The sequence below is a fragment of the Colossoma macropomum genome, unplaced genomic scaffold (genome assembly GCF_904425465.1).
Source record: "Colossoma macropomum unplaced genomic scaffold, Colossoma_macropomum, whole genome shotgun sequence".
Taxonomy (NCBI): domain Eukaryota; kingdom Metazoa; phylum Chordata; class Actinopteri; order Characiformes; family Serrasalmidae; genus Colossoma; species Colossoma macropomum.
The window spans coordinates 42,405,828-42,425,998 of NW_023494791.1; the positions used below are offsets into that span (position 1 = coordinate 42,405,828).

General features: G+C 39.1%; 1 protein-coding gene across 1 annotated transcript in view; it reads left to right on the plus strand.

Moving 5' to 3' along the window:
• maco1b (macoilin 1b) overlaps window positions 1-19,757 on the plus strand; it is a 31,268-nt gene extending 11,511 nt beyond the window's left edge. The window contains exons 3-11 of the mRNA XM_036575108.1: window positions 566-692; window positions 8,120-8,243; window positions 10,274-10,452; window positions 11,426-12,026; window positions 15,268-15,426; window positions 16,527-16,709; window positions 18,035-18,155; window positions 18,311-18,485; window positions 19,380-19,757. Coding sequence (XP_036431001.1) covers window positions 566-692; window positions 8,120-8,243; window positions 10,274-10,452; window positions 11,426-12,026; window positions 15,268-15,426; window positions 16,527-16,709; window positions 18,035-18,155; window positions 18,311-18,485; window positions 19,380-19,582 — 1,872 coding nt within the window. The 3' untranslated portion in view covers window positions 19,583-19,757. The remainder of the gene's footprint in view (window positions 1-565; window positions 693-8,119; window positions 8,244-10,273; window positions 10,453-11,425; window positions 12,027-15,267; window positions 15,427-16,526; window positions 16,710-18,034; window positions 18,156-18,310; window positions 18,486-19,379) is intronic.
• Window positions 19,758-20,171: the final 414 nt, after the last annotated feature.

A 20,171-nucleotide genomic window follows, 5' to 3' on the forward strand; every position in this document is an offset into this window, starting at 1 on the left:
ATCATGGTAATGCTTTTGTGCTGTCAAATCGCCCACTCCTGACTACATTAGGAGTGTAACAATACTAGTACTGATTACACTGCCTGAGGTATAATAAACATGAAACCAAGCAAGGCAGACACCCCCCCCTTCTAAAAATCTGGTTTCCTCTTTACCTCAGTATCTGGAAGAAAAGCACGCTCTTCGTAACCACATTAGATTGTATTATTATAAAATACTAAAAATATATAAAAAACAATGGTAAATTGAAAAATGTACAAAGTCAAGGCTTCTCTGTATCGTGTCAAACTTAGTTCCACCCCTGGTTTACAACAGGAAAATGTAATTTTGCAGTATTTTGTAATACGTTGGTTGATCACATTTAAAAACAGAGAATGCGTTTAAAAAAAGTACAAAGCATAATTACATGTTTAGGAAATCCATTTGTCTATGTTATATTGGACATGCTGTGCATTGGACCCTCAACTTGATAAACAGATCAGTGATGCATTTCTCTCTCTCTCTCTCTCTCTCTCTCTCTCTCTCTCTCTCTCTCTCTCTCTCTCTCTCTCTCTCTCTCTTGCAGGCTTTCTCAGTGTTCTTTGTGTGTGTGGCGTTTACATCAGATATCATATGCCTGCTCTTCATCCCTGTGCAGTGGCTGTTCTTTGCTGCCAGCACATATGTGTGGGTGCAGTATGTCTGGCACACAGGTAAGACCAACAATCCTGTAATCCTGCTTTCAACTTGTCTTGTTTGCTGCAAAGTCTTAATTTTCCTATAAATTACATTCAGGCCATCATGGGTTTTAAGCAGGCCTACAACAAATTTTCAGTAATTTTCAAGAGATTCAATATTTAAAAAAATAAATATTTAAATATTTGAAAAAGTGAAAGCTGCTCAAGTAACCAAACTTTTATGAACCTATTGCACAGCCATGTGGAAACACATGTTTATCAAGCTAAATGCTTGCTGGTCCCCAGTATCACACAGTTGCCAGCTCTGCACACTGGAGTCTAGACGGAGGTTGCAATTTGGCACAGCTTGCAAAACTTTCCACTGTTTGAGGCGACAGCATCTGTCTTAACACTCAACAGTCCAAATATGTTTTCTCCTTCTCCACATTGATAGCGCCAGCTATCGTTGACTTGACTTAATGTTTTTAGTAGTATTCCTTACCAGGAATAAATAAGAGTGCAAGTTGGCTGTACAGAGGTGTATGAAAATGTTGGTGTGCTGTAGTACTGAGTGATTTTGAACGGCTTTAAAAACCTTGATCACTGCTCACTGCTGTTCAGAGCCAGCAAAGTTGTGTGTTATCAGTGTTGTTTTATTACCTTCAGTACTATTACGAATAGTTACAATATTTCTAATAAAAATAATAGTAGCAACAGTTCCATAACAACAACAAAAATAAAAAAAATAGCAATAGGAATATTTTTTTTTCCATTCATTTATTAAAGCCCCTCTTTACTCATTTGCTTTTTTCCCTTTAAATAATATCTATAGGTTTTATAATGTTTTTACAATGAGCTGGCAGAGAGAGAATGCAGTTAGTGTTTTCTGTTGAGAGATTTTTTTTAAAATAATGTTTTCTGCCATTTTCTTCTGTCCGATTTGAATTGGACACAACTAAATTTGGTGCAAGTCACCCAAATCTTCAAAAGAACCAATCAGATATAGTGATATATGTACGTCAGCTTCTCGCTGCTCTCCTACTGCTTTGAGTCCTACATAAAACTTCTTCTAAATTTCTTGATAAATCTTTTCTAAATTTGTTAACAGTACTTGTTATGAAGGTTTATTACACCGTTGTTTGTATTGTAGCCAGACGCTACATGGAGGCTCACACTTTTAGGGCTGAACAACAACGACTGGCAGTGTCACTCATCACTGCCACTCTACCCAGGTTGTTTACATTGTCTGGGATATGCCACTGTCTATGGGCATGTCGTGGGCTTTTCTTGTTACAGAATATTCAGATATTCTAGACAGTTCGAAAGGACTCGTTTCAAAAATGAAGGTATTTGATGGGTGCAATCAAAGTTTTACGCATGTCGTTTAAAACATTAATTTGCTACAGCCATCCGTAGCCGGGAGTCCGAGAGAGCACGATTGGCCTCGCTCTCTCTGGGTGGGTAGGATGGCCCCTCCTTCTCCCCCCATCACTCAGCGCGATGCTAGTCAGCGCAGGCGTCTGTTAGCTGACGTAACAGATCTGGCGGTTGGCGCTTTCCTCCGAGCGCATTCGGCTGTCCAATGACGTTGCATGAGCGGCAGTTCGAAAAGAAGCGGTGGTGCTTCACAGGTCTCGGAGGAAGCCTGTGTTAGCCTTCGCCCTCCTAGCGTTGATAGTACCGTGTGATTGGGGGAGTCCTAACCAGCGGGTGGAATTGGAGACGACTAAATTGGGGAGGAAAAAAAAAAAATAACATTAATTTGAAAAAGGGCTCTAATATGAAAGAGACTGATTTACCATTTGAATCCTGTCAAACACTGATCTGTTCACTTTCATTAGTGGATCTTAATAGCTTACCCAATACTGACTTGTTTTGTAAATATAAAGTGGATTAGTGGATGAATCCAGAAGCTAAAAGCTCTTTGAGAGGATAATACAGAGGAAGAAAGGAAAGCCTATGGCAGCCATTGTTCTTTCACCTAGTGTTTTCTTTTTTCTTTTCAAATTAGATCTTCCTCATCAAGTCTTTCATGTGCATATGATAAACACAGTTTAAACTGAATTTAGCTTCCCTCCTGCTTCTACTAAAGCCATATGTGAAGACAGATTTGCCAAAACCCCCCGATCATCACCCACTATTTCAAAACCCCCTCACTTTTGCGAAGACGGTGTTCATTTGCACAATTTAGAAGGCAATGCAAACATCTGTTACTTCCACGTTTCTAAATGGTTGTTTGCCGCATTGGTAACACATTTTTTGTTTTAATGTATTTTAATGAGATTGGAGAGGGTTCTTCATCAGGTAATGCACTAAAAAGGTCTAATACTTGACAAGCCTTGAATCTGATGAATAATTTCGTACATTTCTGTGTAAACCCAGAGGATTAGCTTCAGTGAGTTTTTATCAGTATTTCAGTATTTTGCAACACTTACTGTGAGTGTGAGCACAAGAGAGTGAGAGTGAAATACTTCTCCAAATCCCATGTGACAATCTGAAGCAAGCTCTGTGTCTGTACTGAATGTCAGGCGATATTTAACGGCAGCCCATATACACTGCGTATCAAAGGATTATTCACACGTATTGCATCATCATCACACTTCTCTGCCACATGGGCTGATAGTCTCCAGTGCTAAATGATTTACACAACCGTTTTATAAGCTCTAGACTCCTCTAGTCTATAAATATACTTATCTCTGTGTGGTCATGTGCGTTTTATAGAACACACAGCAGATAGCGTTCAGTTGACTGAACAGATCAATCAGTGAAGTTTTCTAGAACTGCAGGTTTCAATCTACATAGTCTGACAGTGAAGGTATCAATGGAACCAGACGGCACTTGTGCTTGTAGTTCATTTGTTTGTTGATCTTAAAAAGGAAATTTGGACTGTCATGACAAACCCCAGCCAGCATTCAATTTAATTTAGGACTTTTTTTTATATAGTGCTTTTTATGCATGTTGGAGAGCAGCTTTACAGGCCCCAGTTGAGCATCCCCAAGGGCAACACTGATGAGGAAAAACTTCCTAAGAGCAAGAGAAAGAAACCTTGAGAGGAACCAAGACTCAGAGCAGGAACCCATCATGACACCAGAGGAAAAAAAAAAAGGATTAAGATTTGACAATGAGTATATAAAGAATGAATATGAAAAAAAAAGAATTGAGCCTTGACAGAAGTATTTAGATTAACCACGGATAATCAGTGGCTTCTGCTAGAAGTTTGTCAGTGTAACAAAGAGAAAGGACATCTATGAAAATCAGAAGTTGCTGCTGAAAGCCTGTTGTGATGAATACATGAAGATCTCAGTGAGTGCGTTTACATGCACGTAATAATCTGATAACTGCCGACAATCAGATTTTGTCAGTAATCCGATCAACACGTTTACATGCACTTGAGTAATCAGATAATGGGAAACTCCAGGTCTGCATGAGCCGGGCAGTAATCAGATTTCTGCTTTGCAACCAGCCAATAAACTCACAGAAGAAGACGTGGAGTAAACGAAACATTAAGCTAGAACTTCATGCCATGACTTTTTTTAATGATGTGCCACTTTACCTAAAAATATGAACATACATAATCTAGAAGATGAAGAATATTTGAATCCTTTATTTCATCAAGTATGTTTGGTTTCAGGGTTGCTCAAAGTGTTGTGCTGCCATCTCGAGGCAACGCTGCTTGCTTATTTCTGGTACCGTGGTCTGTTCTCGCGCATGCACAGACTGAAAAATGTGAAAGAAATCAGAGTAAGAGTTTACATGCACTGAGAAATCTGATTACTGAGCTACAATCCATCTCTCTTTATCGGATTTCTTAATTGGATTTCTAGACCTTACTCCAATCTAAGACATCAGAGTATGCCGTTTACATGACCATTTGGATAATCAGATAACTGCAGAAATCTGATTATGATCGGATTATTAAGTGCATGTAAACGCACTCAGTTTAGTCTAAGGCAGGTGAACGGTATCTAGGGTTGGATAGTTATAGTTTGAGTCTGTTCAGTCAACAATATCATGAATATTGTGCAACATCGCAAATAATAGCTACTAACAGTTCTTAAAAGGAGTGTTAAAGTACATTGTTAAAGTGAAAGTGATGATTCAACATCAACAATTAGTCAAATCAGTTATAGTCAGTTACAATAATATTTTTTAAAGTATGCTCTAATTTCTTTTGGCTAAAATAAAGTTTTCTGGCCATATTCAAACATAAAAATCCAACATTAACAGCATGGCAGGTTGCTTTACGCAACTATTGTCATCCAGTGATGTTTGTGTATTCAAAAATTTTTGTTTCAAAAAATACTTTAATGATAATCTAATTTTAATAATTTAATTTTAAAGCTGTTTTTGGTTATTGCTCATCGTTTCCTTTTTGTTTGTTGCTCTTATTTATTGTCTTATTTTTGTCTGATGAAAATGATGTTGAAGATGTTGGAAGCACTGTGCAAAAATTAGCCAGGTTTCAAATTGGCACTAACCTTTTAACCCTCGCGTGGTGTTGATGTGTTTGTTACTCAGTGGTCTGATGGACTCACCACATTATTGTTTTTTAAATCAATACGGCCATAACAATTTATGTAAAATTACCAGATGTTTAAAATATCACAAGTGTCCAGTGTAGGGTTCTCCTTTAGCTGCTGTAGCCAGTCAGCAGCCTGTCCATGTTGTCGACCCTCTCTCACACACACACACACGCGCACACACACACGCTAACAGCAGGCCGTGTAGGAGGAGAACAGAGTGAAGGACACAGCACCTCCACACTTTTATTCCCCGCGGGTTCACCCAACACCACATGTGTAATATAAATGTGTGGGGGGTGAGCAGAGTGAAGTCATTGGAAATGTGTTATTTTATATGTTCTTCACAGAAAATGAGCAAAAGCCAAGGCATCTGAGGTTGAAATAATAATAAATCACATAATTTTTTTATTATGGTAAGTATTTTAAATGGGTCCCACAGACCGAACACCACTTAAGGGTTAGAGCACTCCGCAGTTCACTGTGATGAACCATGTACACTTCATTTTCAAGTTTTTGTAAAGAGGATTTTGCCAGAATGTACAGCCTGGGCTTCGAATTGAGAGCATTGAGAAAATTCGTTGTCAGACCTACCACTTTAATCTTTAGAAATCTCTGACTGTGGTTTTACAGCACATATTTAAGGCGGGTCATTCATAGTGTGAAGTGTTCCACTCAGGTGTTACTCACAATGCACTTTATGAGCTGTCGAATAAAGCAAAGGTTATGAAGTATTTCTGCATAATTTTATTGACTCGATACAGTCTCGATCATGGTGACCATGCTTATTTTTGACACTGTCATCATACGGATCCAGCACCTTTACAAGGCATTCCCTCCCTGAACACACACACACACACACACACACACACACACACACACACACACACAAATACCAGTCATTGACCTGCCTATTTCTGCCTGCGTGACAGCAGCGTTCGATCTCTTTGTCCACACCTGGGCCGTGTCTCGAATGACTCACTCATCGGCTGATCCCTTATTAACAGCTGACACTTGAGTATGACATGAGTGTGTGTGCAGCCGTGTTTGTCTTTATTGTATTGTGCTTAGTGAACAGCTGTCAGCTAGTAACTCAACCCAAATATGACAAGTAACTCCTCATTCTAACACAGCTTTTCATTAGATGGTGAATTGACTGAAAGATGTTTTATTCAGTTTTGAACTGAAGATGACAATTCAGTGAATAGTACTAGCTGTGTAACGATTTACAGACTTGTCGTGTCGTGATTTGATGCAGCAAAAATAAGGATTGCCTGAAAATCTGCCATATGTTAATGTTTGCATTTTCAGTTGTTTAGAGCATTCCGTTCATGAAAGTACAGTATTTTTAAATAATGCCCTAGCCACGAACTAAGGCCCAATCCCATTTCACCCCTTTCCCCTACCACTTAGGGCTTAGCCCTCCGTTTTGCACTGTTCACATCTAGGGGTATTGTGTCCTGATTTTTGTTGAGATAGAGGGCGAAGTGTTAGGGCTACATCGCCCTTCAAACGGAGGTTTTTCAGAGACACACTCCAAACAGAGTGTTATGAGGGGAAAAGAGGGCAATATGGCTGCGCGAGCGACCAGAGAGACCCACAAATGTGAGAATTTTCTCCGTTAGCAAATTACGAAAACCATTGTTTTATTTTAATTTAAATGTTGTTTCAATGTATTATGGTGCTTTTCTTTATAACAAGCATAAAAATCGCTAGTACTGTGCTAACATCTCGGTAGCTAGCTAGATAAATTTCCCGTTCCACCTTAAATAGTCCAGCACTTCTGATGCCTGAAGCGCCAGAATGTTACTGCTGCTCCATTTAAGATGGAACGAGAAAATTCGAAAGAGAAGCTGGCGAAAAAAAAATGACTTCAGCTTTATATCACCAAAGAATTAGGGGTGGGCTATTTTGAATCATTTTCACATCCCCCCTCTTTGAAGGCATATGATGCCCTAAATGTAACTAAAGCCCAGCAGTGAGGAGCTGAACTTTACCCTCCTCTGCTGTCACTGCAGACTGGCAGAGTCGCCTACAGAGCAGCGCTGGTAGCTGTTAATGAAGTAATGTTCTTTTTTTATTTGGTCCCATTTTGTAGGGAAGATTCCAACCACTACCTATTATGACTCAGTTCCGAGGGGCAAGGAGACACTCGAAAACAAGGGGTAGGGGTAAAAATAAGAAATGGGATCGGGCTCAATAGGTTAGCCTCAAGATAATATATACAGGGGACATATGAGGAGTGTGCTTCTGTTGAATGTATTATTTGGTGACTGTACATATTGAGCAATACAATACAAAATGTCTGAGGTCTTCACATCTGGACCTTGAGTCCAGTTTCTCTTTCTGGAGTTTACATTCACATAGTTTTAACTGATTGGCCATCAAGTGTCGTAACTACTGGTGATTAGACTAGACCACTCATGATCATGATATTTTAGCTGATGATTAATTGTCATACAAACAATTGTGATTAAGATTTGTCTTTTCTTGTTCATTGGTTGCAGCTATTAACATTAAAATACAAGCCTAATGTGGTCATATTGGCTGATTTAGCCACCTTACTTGCTAGTTATATTTACTTAGTAGTGAACACTTGTGTAAATGTGCTGATCCAAAGTACAACCAATGTCTGTAGTTACACAGAATTTTGTGTTAAGCAAAGCTGCATGTTCTTTACGCGAGTGAAAATATCAGCCTTTTAAATTTAGTGGGAGTTATGGAACAAACATTTCAGTCATTTTTGACAGTTGTTATTGGTTCATTCATCATTAAGTTTTCATACAAGTTTAACTGGAATTATGTCAAAAAGGAAAACAAAAAACTGAGATCCAACAGCAAATGTTTATAAGAGGGGCCCATTCTTATCACTGTTATATCTCTCTCTCTCTCTCTCTCTCTCTCTCTCTCTCTCTCTCTCTCTCTCTCTCTCTCTGTTTACAGAAAGGGGGGTCTGTCTCCCCACCGTGTCGCTATGGATACTCTTTGTTTATATTGAGGCAGCTATAAGATTCAAAGATCTGAAAGACTTCCATGTGGATCTGTGTCGTCCCTTCGCAGCACACTGGTAAGGAAATGGTCATTAAAATGTTGTTGTGACTGAGTTTCATGTCCTCTTAGATTCACGTGGAAAATATTGCTCTCTTGGTTCTTAAGCAATGACTTCATCACACTGTGTCGTGACGCAGTGATCTTAAGTCACCCTAGAACATTCTGAAGAAGTGATCATCTCTCAAGAATGAGGTCTCTGGAAAAAAAGCTACAGGCAAATTACAGAAACTAATCATTGCACCAAAGTGAAGAAATTACAAACATGATTAACACTTCAGACCAACACCAGCTGGACCTTCGGTGTCGCACTTTATTTTTATTTTAGGCTTTGCATTCACAGGAAATGAACATAAACAAATGCTGTCAGTTACATTAGTAATAGTGTAATCTACTGATTATTTGAATAAGTAATTAGAGCTATTTAAAAAGGCCAAATAATGAGTTAAAAGTGACATACAATACATAGATTTTCTAAATATTGCAAAATATTTTACTTTTTCATGCTCTGTAGGAGAGACCATGACTTTTATAATGTCTTTACAAATGATACCAATCCAACCCCCCATTATCAGTATTGGACCAATATTAGCAGAAAGTACTGGATCAGATATCGGAGAAAAAAACGGGTTTAGCCTGAAAAATCACAGAATTGCTTGTACAACAAAAGATAAAGTGAAGTGACGTAGGTCATGTGATAACAGTAACCATGTCGTGATAGCAGTAGTCGTAGCTACAGAGCCTTAATGTAAGTACATAAGAACCACACAGAGCAGGTGGGAGAGGCATTTTAACAGCAAGTTCATAAATTTAATTTTTCTTACAAAAACATGAACATTTTTACTTAACATTACTTTGTAGGGAGGCTTTGCTTATTTGATTACTTGTGCAGTAATGCTAATTTTCACTAGAGATTGCAGAGATGCTTGCATTAAACTAGAGATGGTGTGTATTCACTTCCTACACTGGGCTTAATATTACTTACAGCACTTTAGTTGACATTTACAGCATGTAGCTTTTGTATATTGCAGTTTTTAATTGAAGCTGTTGGTAAATAAACCTCTAAATTTAGCTAGTAGGGATGAGCGGTGATATCTGAAATTCTATCAGTATCGACATATTCTGGCATTGGACAGATTTTGAGATGTGACCAATACTCCAAAACAATATTTGATGATGTATTTATTGTACTAGATCTGTCCCAATTTCTGTAGTTTATAAATGTTGATGTTGATGTTTGCTAATTTGAGGTAAATCTAGTCCCAGTTCGGTTTTTCTCTATCTCAATTTCTGTAGTGTATAAATGTTTGTTTTGGCATCAGCTGATGTGTACATGAACAATATATCTGCATCAGCACAGAAATCCTATCTCAGTGCATTCCTATTAAGAAATATACTTTTGCACACAATTACATTGTAAGTGAATTTTAATTTTCGTGCAGAAGTTTGGGCGCCCCTGGTCAATTTATGTTTTGTTGATTTTTGCAAGTAAAAATAAAGTTAATACTTCCTCTACAGAGACCACACTTCTGTATGTTATAATGCTCCATTTACGGTTTATTTATAGCATTTAGCATGTTAAAATTAAGATACAATTCTGTCTTTTTTTGTATTGTTTAATTGATTAATTCTGATGGCCCCTTGAATGATGATCTTTAAGCTCAGATGGTATGCTTATACTAGGTTACACCAGTGTCTGTATTGGACTATTTAAAGCCCCCAGCAGTGCAGAAGCATTGCTGATTCTCACACCTCCTTCACTCCAACACATTTCTTGTTTTTCTGTTAGTTCAAGCTGTAGGAAATGCATCATGGAAACCTTTATGCACTTCCAGGCCTGTGATTCTAATATCTTTTATACTTCTTTAAAAATCCATGATTTTCTTGACATTTTAGACACATTTTAATTTTTTTTTGTTTTATTTATTTTTATAATTAAATTTAGATCTTTCCTTATACTTTTGCTTTTTTTCTAAATCTCTGTGTATAAAATTGTGTGTATCTCAGTCTGTATACTCCAACTGATTTATCACACATCTCTGTCTGTAGTATTGGGTACCCAGTGGTGACGCTGGGCTTTGGCTTCAAAAGCTATGTGAGCTATAAGATGCGCCTGCGGAAGCAGAAGGAGGTGCAGAAGGAGAACGAGTTCTACATGCAGCTCCTCCAGCAGGCCCTGCCACCAGAACAACAGATGCTGCAGAAACAGGAGAGAGAGGCAGAGGAAGGTAAGGCGTGAAGGGAAGTAGAGGAATTAAATGAATAGATATAGCTTGGCTATACAGATATTACTGTTACTATAATATTAATCAGCAGATGGACAATGTTAGAAATAAGTGAAAGTTGGTTTAGTTGAATGTATGATAAATTTATGGCAGGTATCCTCGTCATCTCGCCTCGTTGTGCAACAAACTGCACTGTTTTCAACGTAACCATTGAAGAAAAGAAATTACGTGTGTAGGATCTCTTTAAATTATCAGGTAATAAGAAAAATGTTCAGGCAAAATTTGCAGTAAGGGGTTGTTATACTACAGAGGCATAACACGTCTGATGGATCATCTTAAATAAGAATGTTTGGTGATCTTTATCTGAAGACTGAGCCTCCGACTCAACTTGTCATTTCAGATGTGAATATTAGCTAATTTTCCCCTTGTTTGCTTTTATAATTGAACGGTTTTGCAGAATGTTTAAAACCTGACAACAGAAGTTTTGTTTATTTAGAAGGTTTTTTGCCGCTTTAACAGAGTAGAGTCTCCTCCTTACACTGTTAGTACAGCACAGGAGCCGCAACTTCCACACTTACATTTTGTGATGTGACTCAATCTGTATGAAATTTCACTTGTGCACAATTTGAGAGACAGATGTTAGACTAGCGCAGTTGGTATAAACTGAAACGCTGATTCAAATGGAAACATATTTCTTCTGTAGGCAAGACGACTAAAAGATGCGTTAAATATTGTTTTTAATGGGTTATTTGGAGAAGGAATATTTCAGTACTCTTTCGGAAATAACAAGTTTTCAAAGCCTGTAAAATGCTGTTTGGCCCAGCCCTAACGTTTGAGTTTTAAGGAATATGAGGGAGATATTTTAGAATAGAAAATACGTATTTTACTAATTTTTTACACAATGCCAAAATATTTAAGCCTTTTTTCTCATCTGTCTTTCACTCCTTCTGGCTCACTCTCTCCTATGCTTCCCCAGCTGCTGCAGCCAAAGGCATCCACGACACTGACTCCCCTCCGGTAGCCCAGAACGGCTCAGCCGGCGGTAAGAAACCCGCGTCCAATTCGTTACCGGAGCTGGAGTACCGAGAGAAAGAGCGAGGCAAGGGCGAGGGCCGGGAGTCCAAGAAACAACACAACCAGAACCAGAACCATCACAGCAGCAGCAGCAGCATCCTGCCTGTTGTGGACTATAAAGCACAGGAGCTGGAGTACATGGAGAATCACGTGAGCAGTAAGAGACTGAGCAGCTCCGAGCTGCTGGGCAGCACAGAGAATCTGCTCCTGAAAGAGGACAACTCTTCATCCTCATGCTCATCATCCTCTTCTAACTCCACCTCCTCAAAAAATTACAAAAACGCCAGTGGGGGAGGCGGAGCTGGGGGAAACTCATCGCCCCGCGGACACGGGACCGCCAACGGCAGCGTGCCCTCCTCCTCCAGTGGGCCGTCATCATCCTCTTCCTCAGGCAAGGGGGAGAAGAAGCAGAAGTGTGGGGGGAAAGGAGCAGGGTCACATCGAGATCCTGTGGAGAACTGCATCCCCAATAACCAGCTCAGCAAGCCTGAGGCGCTGGTCAGGTAAAACAAATACAAGCCCACACAAGCAGTCAGACTGTAAACAGCACAAAGCAAGAAGGCAGTAAACCAGCTTTTACTGACACGTCTTTTGAATCTGAGTAAAGGAGGCCAGCTGAGCTCTGCTGTTGCATTTAGTCTTAAAGTGGAATGTTGGCACACGTGTGAGATACAATGGGGGGAAAAGTAATAATAATTAAGCGCGTATTAATTAAGAATCCAGTTTTTTTGTCCCTGTTTGGTTCCAAGTACATTCACTTTGAGTAGGAACTGATAACAACTGCATACAGTCTTTATTTTCATAATGCAGCCCTACTATTTAGGTAAGATATGCTGGGCTGCTAGTCAATTACATTAAAATCACTTTGCATTTAATATGTGCATAATGTGACATTCTGGACTGATATTTGTTTCCGTTTTTTTTTGTTTTTTTTGTTTTTTTTTTTGGACTACTTTTTAAAATGACTTTAATAGTATGTTTAGTATTGATTATGATGACTTTTTTAAGGGGTTTTAGGTTCTGTTTTTCATGATGATTTGGCTATAAGTTACTTTAAAATGCTGGAGCAAAATCACTTCGTTTGTATATATGTATATAGTGGTATACAGTAGCAGTGGATGATGGGGCAAAAAAATAATCACATTACTTCAAGAAATTTTCACAGTAGACAATGTGACAATTTTTTTTTCCTGACATCTGATAAGTTGGAACAGACAAATTGCCACATTCAAAAAAATTCTATGAATAAAATGATTTATATTCAACATTTCACATATTGCGCTGCACCAAATCTAGTTAACCCGATCTAATTTTGTTCTCTATAATCAAACATACAATTGTTCAGTGTTCTTTAAGTACTGATGATATTCGAGATCTGATCGGAGAAGCATACTGTGACCTATTGTGATGTAATTTATCACAATAATGATCAATACTGTGATATTGCCTAGCCTTTGTTTTTTTGACTGCTTATAAAAACCATTTTATAGTGCTGTGAATGCAGTGTGATTTATATTGCTGTATAATGAGCACCATGGCCTGCTCCTTTCTCTTGGTTTTGAACGTGCTCCTGTTGAATGCCAGTTTTTGCAGTAGTTTCATTTTTAGCCTGCCATGACTCGAGAGTGAAAGTCATGGCATATTTTCTGCTGGTTTTGCTGGCGTGTCAACTGTTTTAAACTGCAGATGCTTGGCGTAAAGCGTGATCGCTGCACACTCACATTTCACTTGCCTGTGTTCAGAGGAAAAGTGACAAGGTCAAATGCAACGGAAGCACCGGCACTGCAGATATTACAAGCTTATTCTCTTTAAAATAGCTCCACATGCAGACATCTAAACTGATTGGTACACTTGCCTCAGTGCTGCAGGTTGCACTGATACCACTTTTTCACTTATGATACAGATGAGGTCACTTTGTGGTACTCCAGTGACACAAAAACAGAAACACAGAGATGGAGCTTAATATAGCCGATACTCAGTCCATGAAAATATACCTGTATAATATATGCCCATTATTTTAACAATCCTTAGTTAATAACAGTAATAGGAAACATAGTATTACATGGTAAAAATTATTTACATTTTTTTCGGGGAGCTAAAAATTAGGCTGTCTGTAAATTTCTATTTACTGAACATGGGTGATTATCTTTCGAGCACTTGCATCAGGCTGCTTCAGTCATTGCTGATATCTGATTCCATGAAATGCTTTATTGCCCAGCCTCAGTAGGAGCTTTCATTAAAACTGAACTTTGCTTGTGCTTTTGTCCATTTTCACATGATTGTGATTAGATTTTTGGAAAGCTTTCCCTTTAATCATACTTTGACGCAGATAAGTTCCCATTTTAAGATTTGTTCAATGTGTGTAGTTTAAAAAAACATTTTTCTAGATGTGGCGAAACGTGTGGTTAGAGTGTTGAAGGTCGAAACCCACAGTTTATTGTCAAGTTTCCACTTACATCCAGCTTCTCATTCACATCTCAAAGTGATATTTTAAGTGATGGTGTGTTGAACTTCGCTAAATTTGCTTTTTGTTTTCGGCAAGTCTGTAGGCTTTGAGGATCTCTTTAAAAATGATATATTCACTTTGAAGATGTTCAGTTTTAACTGTTCTTTTTTTCTTCCTTTTCATGATCCAGTTATTCCAAGCCTTTGATGTCATTTGATGCAGCATTTTGTTGGTCTGTGTCAGATGACTAATGTAGTGTGTAGACATGTCCTTCTTTTTTGGCCATTTCAAGGCTCTAATTATGAATGTCCCATACAGTGGCTGCCCTTTTGATTAGCTCTAGAGTCTGGCAGACATAATCTAAACTGCACAACACAATTTTTTTCTTTTTTCAGTATAGTAATAGACTGATATTGATTAATTATTGTGAAAAGCACCTTTAGGCGGCGTTCTGACAAACCTTCTCAAAAAGTGTGCTTATTCCATTGTTTTTTAGGGGGTTTTAGGTTTTTGTTTTCTATTCATTATAACCTGAAAACATAGATAATATTTCTACAAGAACACACAAACAAAAGGAAAAGCACAACACAACTCACTGTGTTCAGAAAACTAACCTTTTCTTAATTTTCTATGAGTGACTAGAAATGATGTGGGCACTCAATAGGAAAGTTGATAAACACAACTTTTGTACAGACTTCATTATTTTATATATTTTTTTGTTTTCCAAGATGTTAAATTCAGCAAAGAAACAGTAATTGTGTGTTAAAATGTGCAGATGTGTGTTGAACTTACTTTCACTTAGAAAATAAACCAAAATAATAATAATTTGACCAGGGATCCAAACGACTTTCAGGTTGAGTTCCCCCAAAAGAGAACCATACGTCATTCACAGCTGACCTCTCAGTGTTGAGGGTTTCTGGTCACCCATCCAAAATGGAGAACAGGACAGTAAATAAATTGTATTTTTTGCTTTTTTTCCTTTTGTTTGTGTGTCTTGTTATGGAAATATTATAATAAGTTTTCTGTTCGTCATTGTAAAATGTTTATCGATTTCCTCTGCCTTTTGCGTTTGTGTTTACCCACTTGTCAGTTTAATCCTGCCTCTTTTTAAGCACCTGCGTTTAAACACTCGTCTGAATGCCCTCTACCGGAGTCGAAACAGGCCTGCCTGCTTTTAACTTTTTAACTGCCCTTAAACTGCAGGAGAACTATAATGTGTGCCCACTTTTTCAGTTTCTCACTAAACATGAAGCTGCTTTAAGAGAACTCACTGCATGTGTTGTTTGTTCCACCACCAGGCTGGAGCAGGACGTAAAGAAGCTGAAGGCGGACCTGCAGGCGAGCAGACAGACAGAGCAGGACTTGCGCAGCCAGCTGGGCTCCCTGGGCAGCTCCGAGCGCAGCGTACGCTCTGAGCTCAGCCAGCTCCGCCAGGAGAATGAACTTCTGCAAAACAAGTAAGAGCAGAGTCTGTTTGGTCGCTCCAGCCAAAAAAGAAGGATTTAATTAGTAGAGATGCACCGATACCACTTTTTCACTTCCGATACAGGTACCTGATCCTTGAGTATCGGGTAATACAGAGTATCAATACCAATACTAACTCTATCTAATGTATTTATTTATACATATGTATACAATTCCACCCTTTTAAATATGTTTGTAAATATATAAATACACACACATACATATAGATATTCTTTTTATTGATTTACAATTATATAATTAGTAATTAAAGCCATATCAAAGTGAATTAAATGCAAAATATTTATCGTGCTAAACAGTCAATTACAGAGCTGAACAATATATGTATAAACCTATGGCGCGTACATGTTTTTTCACCGAATTTCTCAAGTTTTTTGTCTTGTGCGTCCCATTCACTCGTGGTTAAGTTACGTCTCAGTGTCAACAAATATTGCTGTTGTTTGTTGGCAGCAGTTAAGCTTAGGATTTATTGGCATTGTAGCTGTGAGCCGCAGCTGCCTGACAGGTGCACCTCAGACGAGGCTAGTGGAAACACAGACCCGTCTAGCGGGCTGAAATGCTTAAGACTAAACCACAGCTAAAGGCTGTCAGTACCTCAAGAGACCGGTGGGTTTCAGTCATGTCTGTCTAACTATCACTCCCTCAAAAACAAACTGGACTAACAGTTAAGGGGCTACTGTTAGCGAGTTTTACGCTCTTTGTTGCATAATAAAATAAGTGAAGCTTAGGAAGAATTTTAAGTGGTACATCTGCCACTACCTGCCTTTCCACAAAATACTGGTTTTACAAATTCTGCCATGAGCATTTTCACTGCTGCTTGTCAAGCCACACTGCCAACAGTTCTGTCTCCTGGTGCACATGAACCCTGCAGCACGCGAGCGCATCAGAAAGTGCCTCATGGTATTGGTAATAGTTACTGGTATCCCTATCACCGATATCAGCTCTGATATTGATATGGTGTCAGAATTGGTGCAACACTATTAATTAGCATTCCATTTTGTTCATGTAGCACGTTTCAAATGTTGTAGCTATAATTGTATTTCGTTTGTGTGTTTGTGTGTGTGTGTGTATTTAGGCTCCATAATGCTGTGCAAGCAAAGCAAAAGGATAAACAGACATTGGGACAGTTGGAAAAGCGTCTAAAGGCAGAGCAAGAGGCGCGAGCAGCAGCAGAGAGGCAGCTGGCAGAAGAGAAAAAGCGTAAGAAATTGGAGGAGGCCACAGCAGCCAGGGCTGTAGCTCTGGCTGCCGCTTCCAGGTACTTCTTGTTCTTGTATTTTTATTTTTTTTTTCCCCTCTTTCTTTTAAAAACTTATGGCACATCTAAAATTATGTTTTGCCTTAATGCTACAGCTGCATTGAGGTTTTACTGGAATGGATGCAAAATGTTCAGGGGTTTAAGGGGAGGTGGTTCAGCTAAAGTCCTGCAGGTGAAAAAGGCTGCAAGACAGCTTGGCAAATTAAGCAAGTGTTTTAATGAGGGTTTGTTAATGTATTTTCTGTATGAAACTTCAACACTGAAAACTGTCCTGATTGGACGTGTGCTGGTATTGTGTAACCTGTGCTGGTGAATCTGCGTTAGGGTGTGTATATATATATATTATGTTTATACCTTACATTTTAAATACACTATTATTTTGTAGAGAAAATAAGGAGGATGCGTTACTACAGTAAACACTGAATTTCTAAGTCAGCGTTAGTCTGCAAGGGGGCTAAGCATCCCTAAAATCATGCAGTTTTTAACCAGTGATTCTCAACCTGGGGGCCACAACAATGGTACGTAGGCCTATCTGTGCCTGTCTGCGTATCTTTGAGAATTACTTACGTTCTATAAAATCCTCTTGCCAGTGATAAGCTGTAAGGACAGTGTCTGCGCTGAAAGCAAACCGACTATAGTGAACAAAAATTCTGGTGTATAATAATATTAAGTAAACATTTCTGTTTGTTCAGGGGAAACTCATGAACGTAATTGCCAGTGATTATGAAAAAATGTCGATCTCGTCACTATGAAGTAAGACGGCTGTGCCTGGGCAAAACATGGACAAGCTGCAGATTTAAAAAAAAACCCTTGCCCACGATCAGCTGAAGTGTGGGAGTATTTTAGATAAGATACCCAAGAGTGTGTTGCTCTGTAAGCTCTGCTAATTGGAAATGGCTCATCATAGCGGTACAACTACTATGCATTTCAATGCGCATTCCTTTTTTTTCCCTTTGGATTTGATGAATATTTAAATGTCTAGTTTTTTACAGCCCTAGTGTTTGGCTCCTGTTGATTTATTTTTCCCTATATTTCATTTTAGAATTTCCAGCAATTAAAATGGGCAGAAATGCTGCACATAGTATGCAAACTATTATATATGCTTGAATATACAAATTTATTCTGAAGGCATTCATGAAGGTGACTGTTCATTTTGTTTTTGGCATCTCAAAAGTTTTGCCATCTCAAACCAGTAATTTCAGTATTTCAGAAACCTGGTAAGGCAGGTGGAGTCTTAATTTTGTCCCGCCCATTTTAATTTTATTCCATGCCTTTCTGCTTATTATGTCCATGTTGCTGATGAACTCTCTGTCTGTCTCTCTTAGAGGGGAGTGTACAGAGTCTCTGAGGAGGAGGATCTCTGAACTCGAGACTGAGTGTAAGAAACTTGCACTGGACATAAAAGTCAAAGAGGATCAGATCCGTGACCTCGAGCTCAAAGTCCAGGTGCGTGTTGCTTTTACAAGTTCACTGAAATCACACTAGTATTCTTTCAGTCTCCTGAAAATCTGATCGCAAAAACCATTAATGGTCTTGACTTTCGAACAGCTCACTCTTCTCTTTAACCCTGGCTGTGTATATGATGCTCTGTCCCACTATAGGAGCTGCATAAATATAAGGAAAATGAAAAGGACACAGAGGTGTTGATGTCAGCCTTGTCAGCGATGCAGGATAAAACCCAGCACTTGGAGAACAGTCTGAGTGCTGAGACCAGGATCAAGCTGGACCTCTTTTCTGCTCTCGGAGATGCCAAGAGACAGCTGGAGATCGCACAAGGTCTGTACCCTGCTGCAGGGGCTGCATAAGTCCAGGAAAATCGTATTTATGCAGTCAGGCTGTTTCAGCGACTCACATTTAAAGGGCCTACAGCATGAAAAACAGTCCTTGCTTTTCAGAGATGAGTTTGATGCACTATAGTTAAAACCAATGTACCAATCTGTCCTTAGTCCATACAGTTCATACATGGAAGCAAAGCTGCAAAAATAGCCTGTGTTAAATCTGTCTTGGTTGGTATAGTGTAGTGGGTAACACCTCAGCCTTCTACGCTGTAGCCTGGGGTTCAATCCCCTGCCTGGGTGAGCACTCTACACTATACCAATAAGAGTCCTTGGGCAAGACTCCCAACACTACCTTCACCTACCTGTGTAAAATGATCAAATTATAAGTCACTCTGGATAAGAGCACCTGCCAAGTGCTGTAAATGTACATGTAAATGGTTGTGATACCATGCTGTGATGGCACCGTTTGTTGGGTCTGTTTCTGCACTGCAGAAAGGTGTAATACAGGGCAGCCAATCAGAACAAAGATACTTTGCATATGTTGGTCTTTAAGACACAGTAACAAAACAGTCTGTTTAATTCTAAGGGATAAGGAGAGGTTGGAAAATTAATTTTGGCTGCCTTTTGGCACAGAAAACCATACAAACGTTGTAAGTGGACTTCAGGACAAAAACAGAGCATTTGGCTCTTTTTAAAGAAATAGAGCTTTACTTTCCCATGGTACCCAGCAGCACCAGTTCTCTATTTTTCCATGACATTTATCATACCACAGCCTTCTTCAGACATCTGAGCACGGCGATCTGCATGAATGTGGATCTTTGTTTTAGTGAAGTGGCTTTCTGACCATCTGCTTGGTACAGAAACCTGATGCATGTTCCTCTTCTGCATTCAGGTCAGATCCTGCAGAAAGACCAAGAGATAAAAGACCTGAAACAGAAGATCGCCGAGGTGATGGCTGTCATGCCCAGTATCGCTTATTCAGCAGATACCAGCAACATGAACCCGGTCACCCCTCACTACTCCTCGAAGTTTATGGACACCAGCCCCTCTGGCCTGGACCCCAACGCGTCCGTCTACCAGCCCCTCAAAAAATGAATGCGCGCTCCAGCTCACAACTCACCATCCATCTCTCTCTCTCTCTCTCTCTCTCTCTCTCTCTTCTCTCTCTCTTTCTCTCTCTTTCTCCCTCCCTCCCTCCCTCTCTTTCTTGCTCTCTCTTTTTCTCTGTGATCAGTTTGTTTCTCTTCATAGGCCCAGATCTTCTTCAGCATGTCTGAGGCTCTGAATGTTTTGGGATTTCTCTTCTACTGCTACTTCTCACCTGGTCAGAAGGATGTTGTATTGTGTGACTGTATTTGTTGTAGTACAAACAAAAAAAAACAACAAAAGACAAAAAAAGAAGACTTTTAAGGGACATCACCTGTTGAGTAGGAAATTGCTGTTGGGTTTTTTTTTCTTGTAAATGTCTAGAAACCTCACAGAAGTTGGCGTGCTTTTTTTTTTTTGTGCAGAATTGGCTCACTCAGTTTTGGTCCCTCTACATTATTTTTGGCCTTGAATTATTATTATTATTATTATTATTATTATTATTATTATTATCTCCCTAAATGGGAGAAGGGGACAAGTCTCAGGTCTACAGCATAAGGTCCTTTCAAGCAGGAATGCTCGACGATCTAATTTTTTG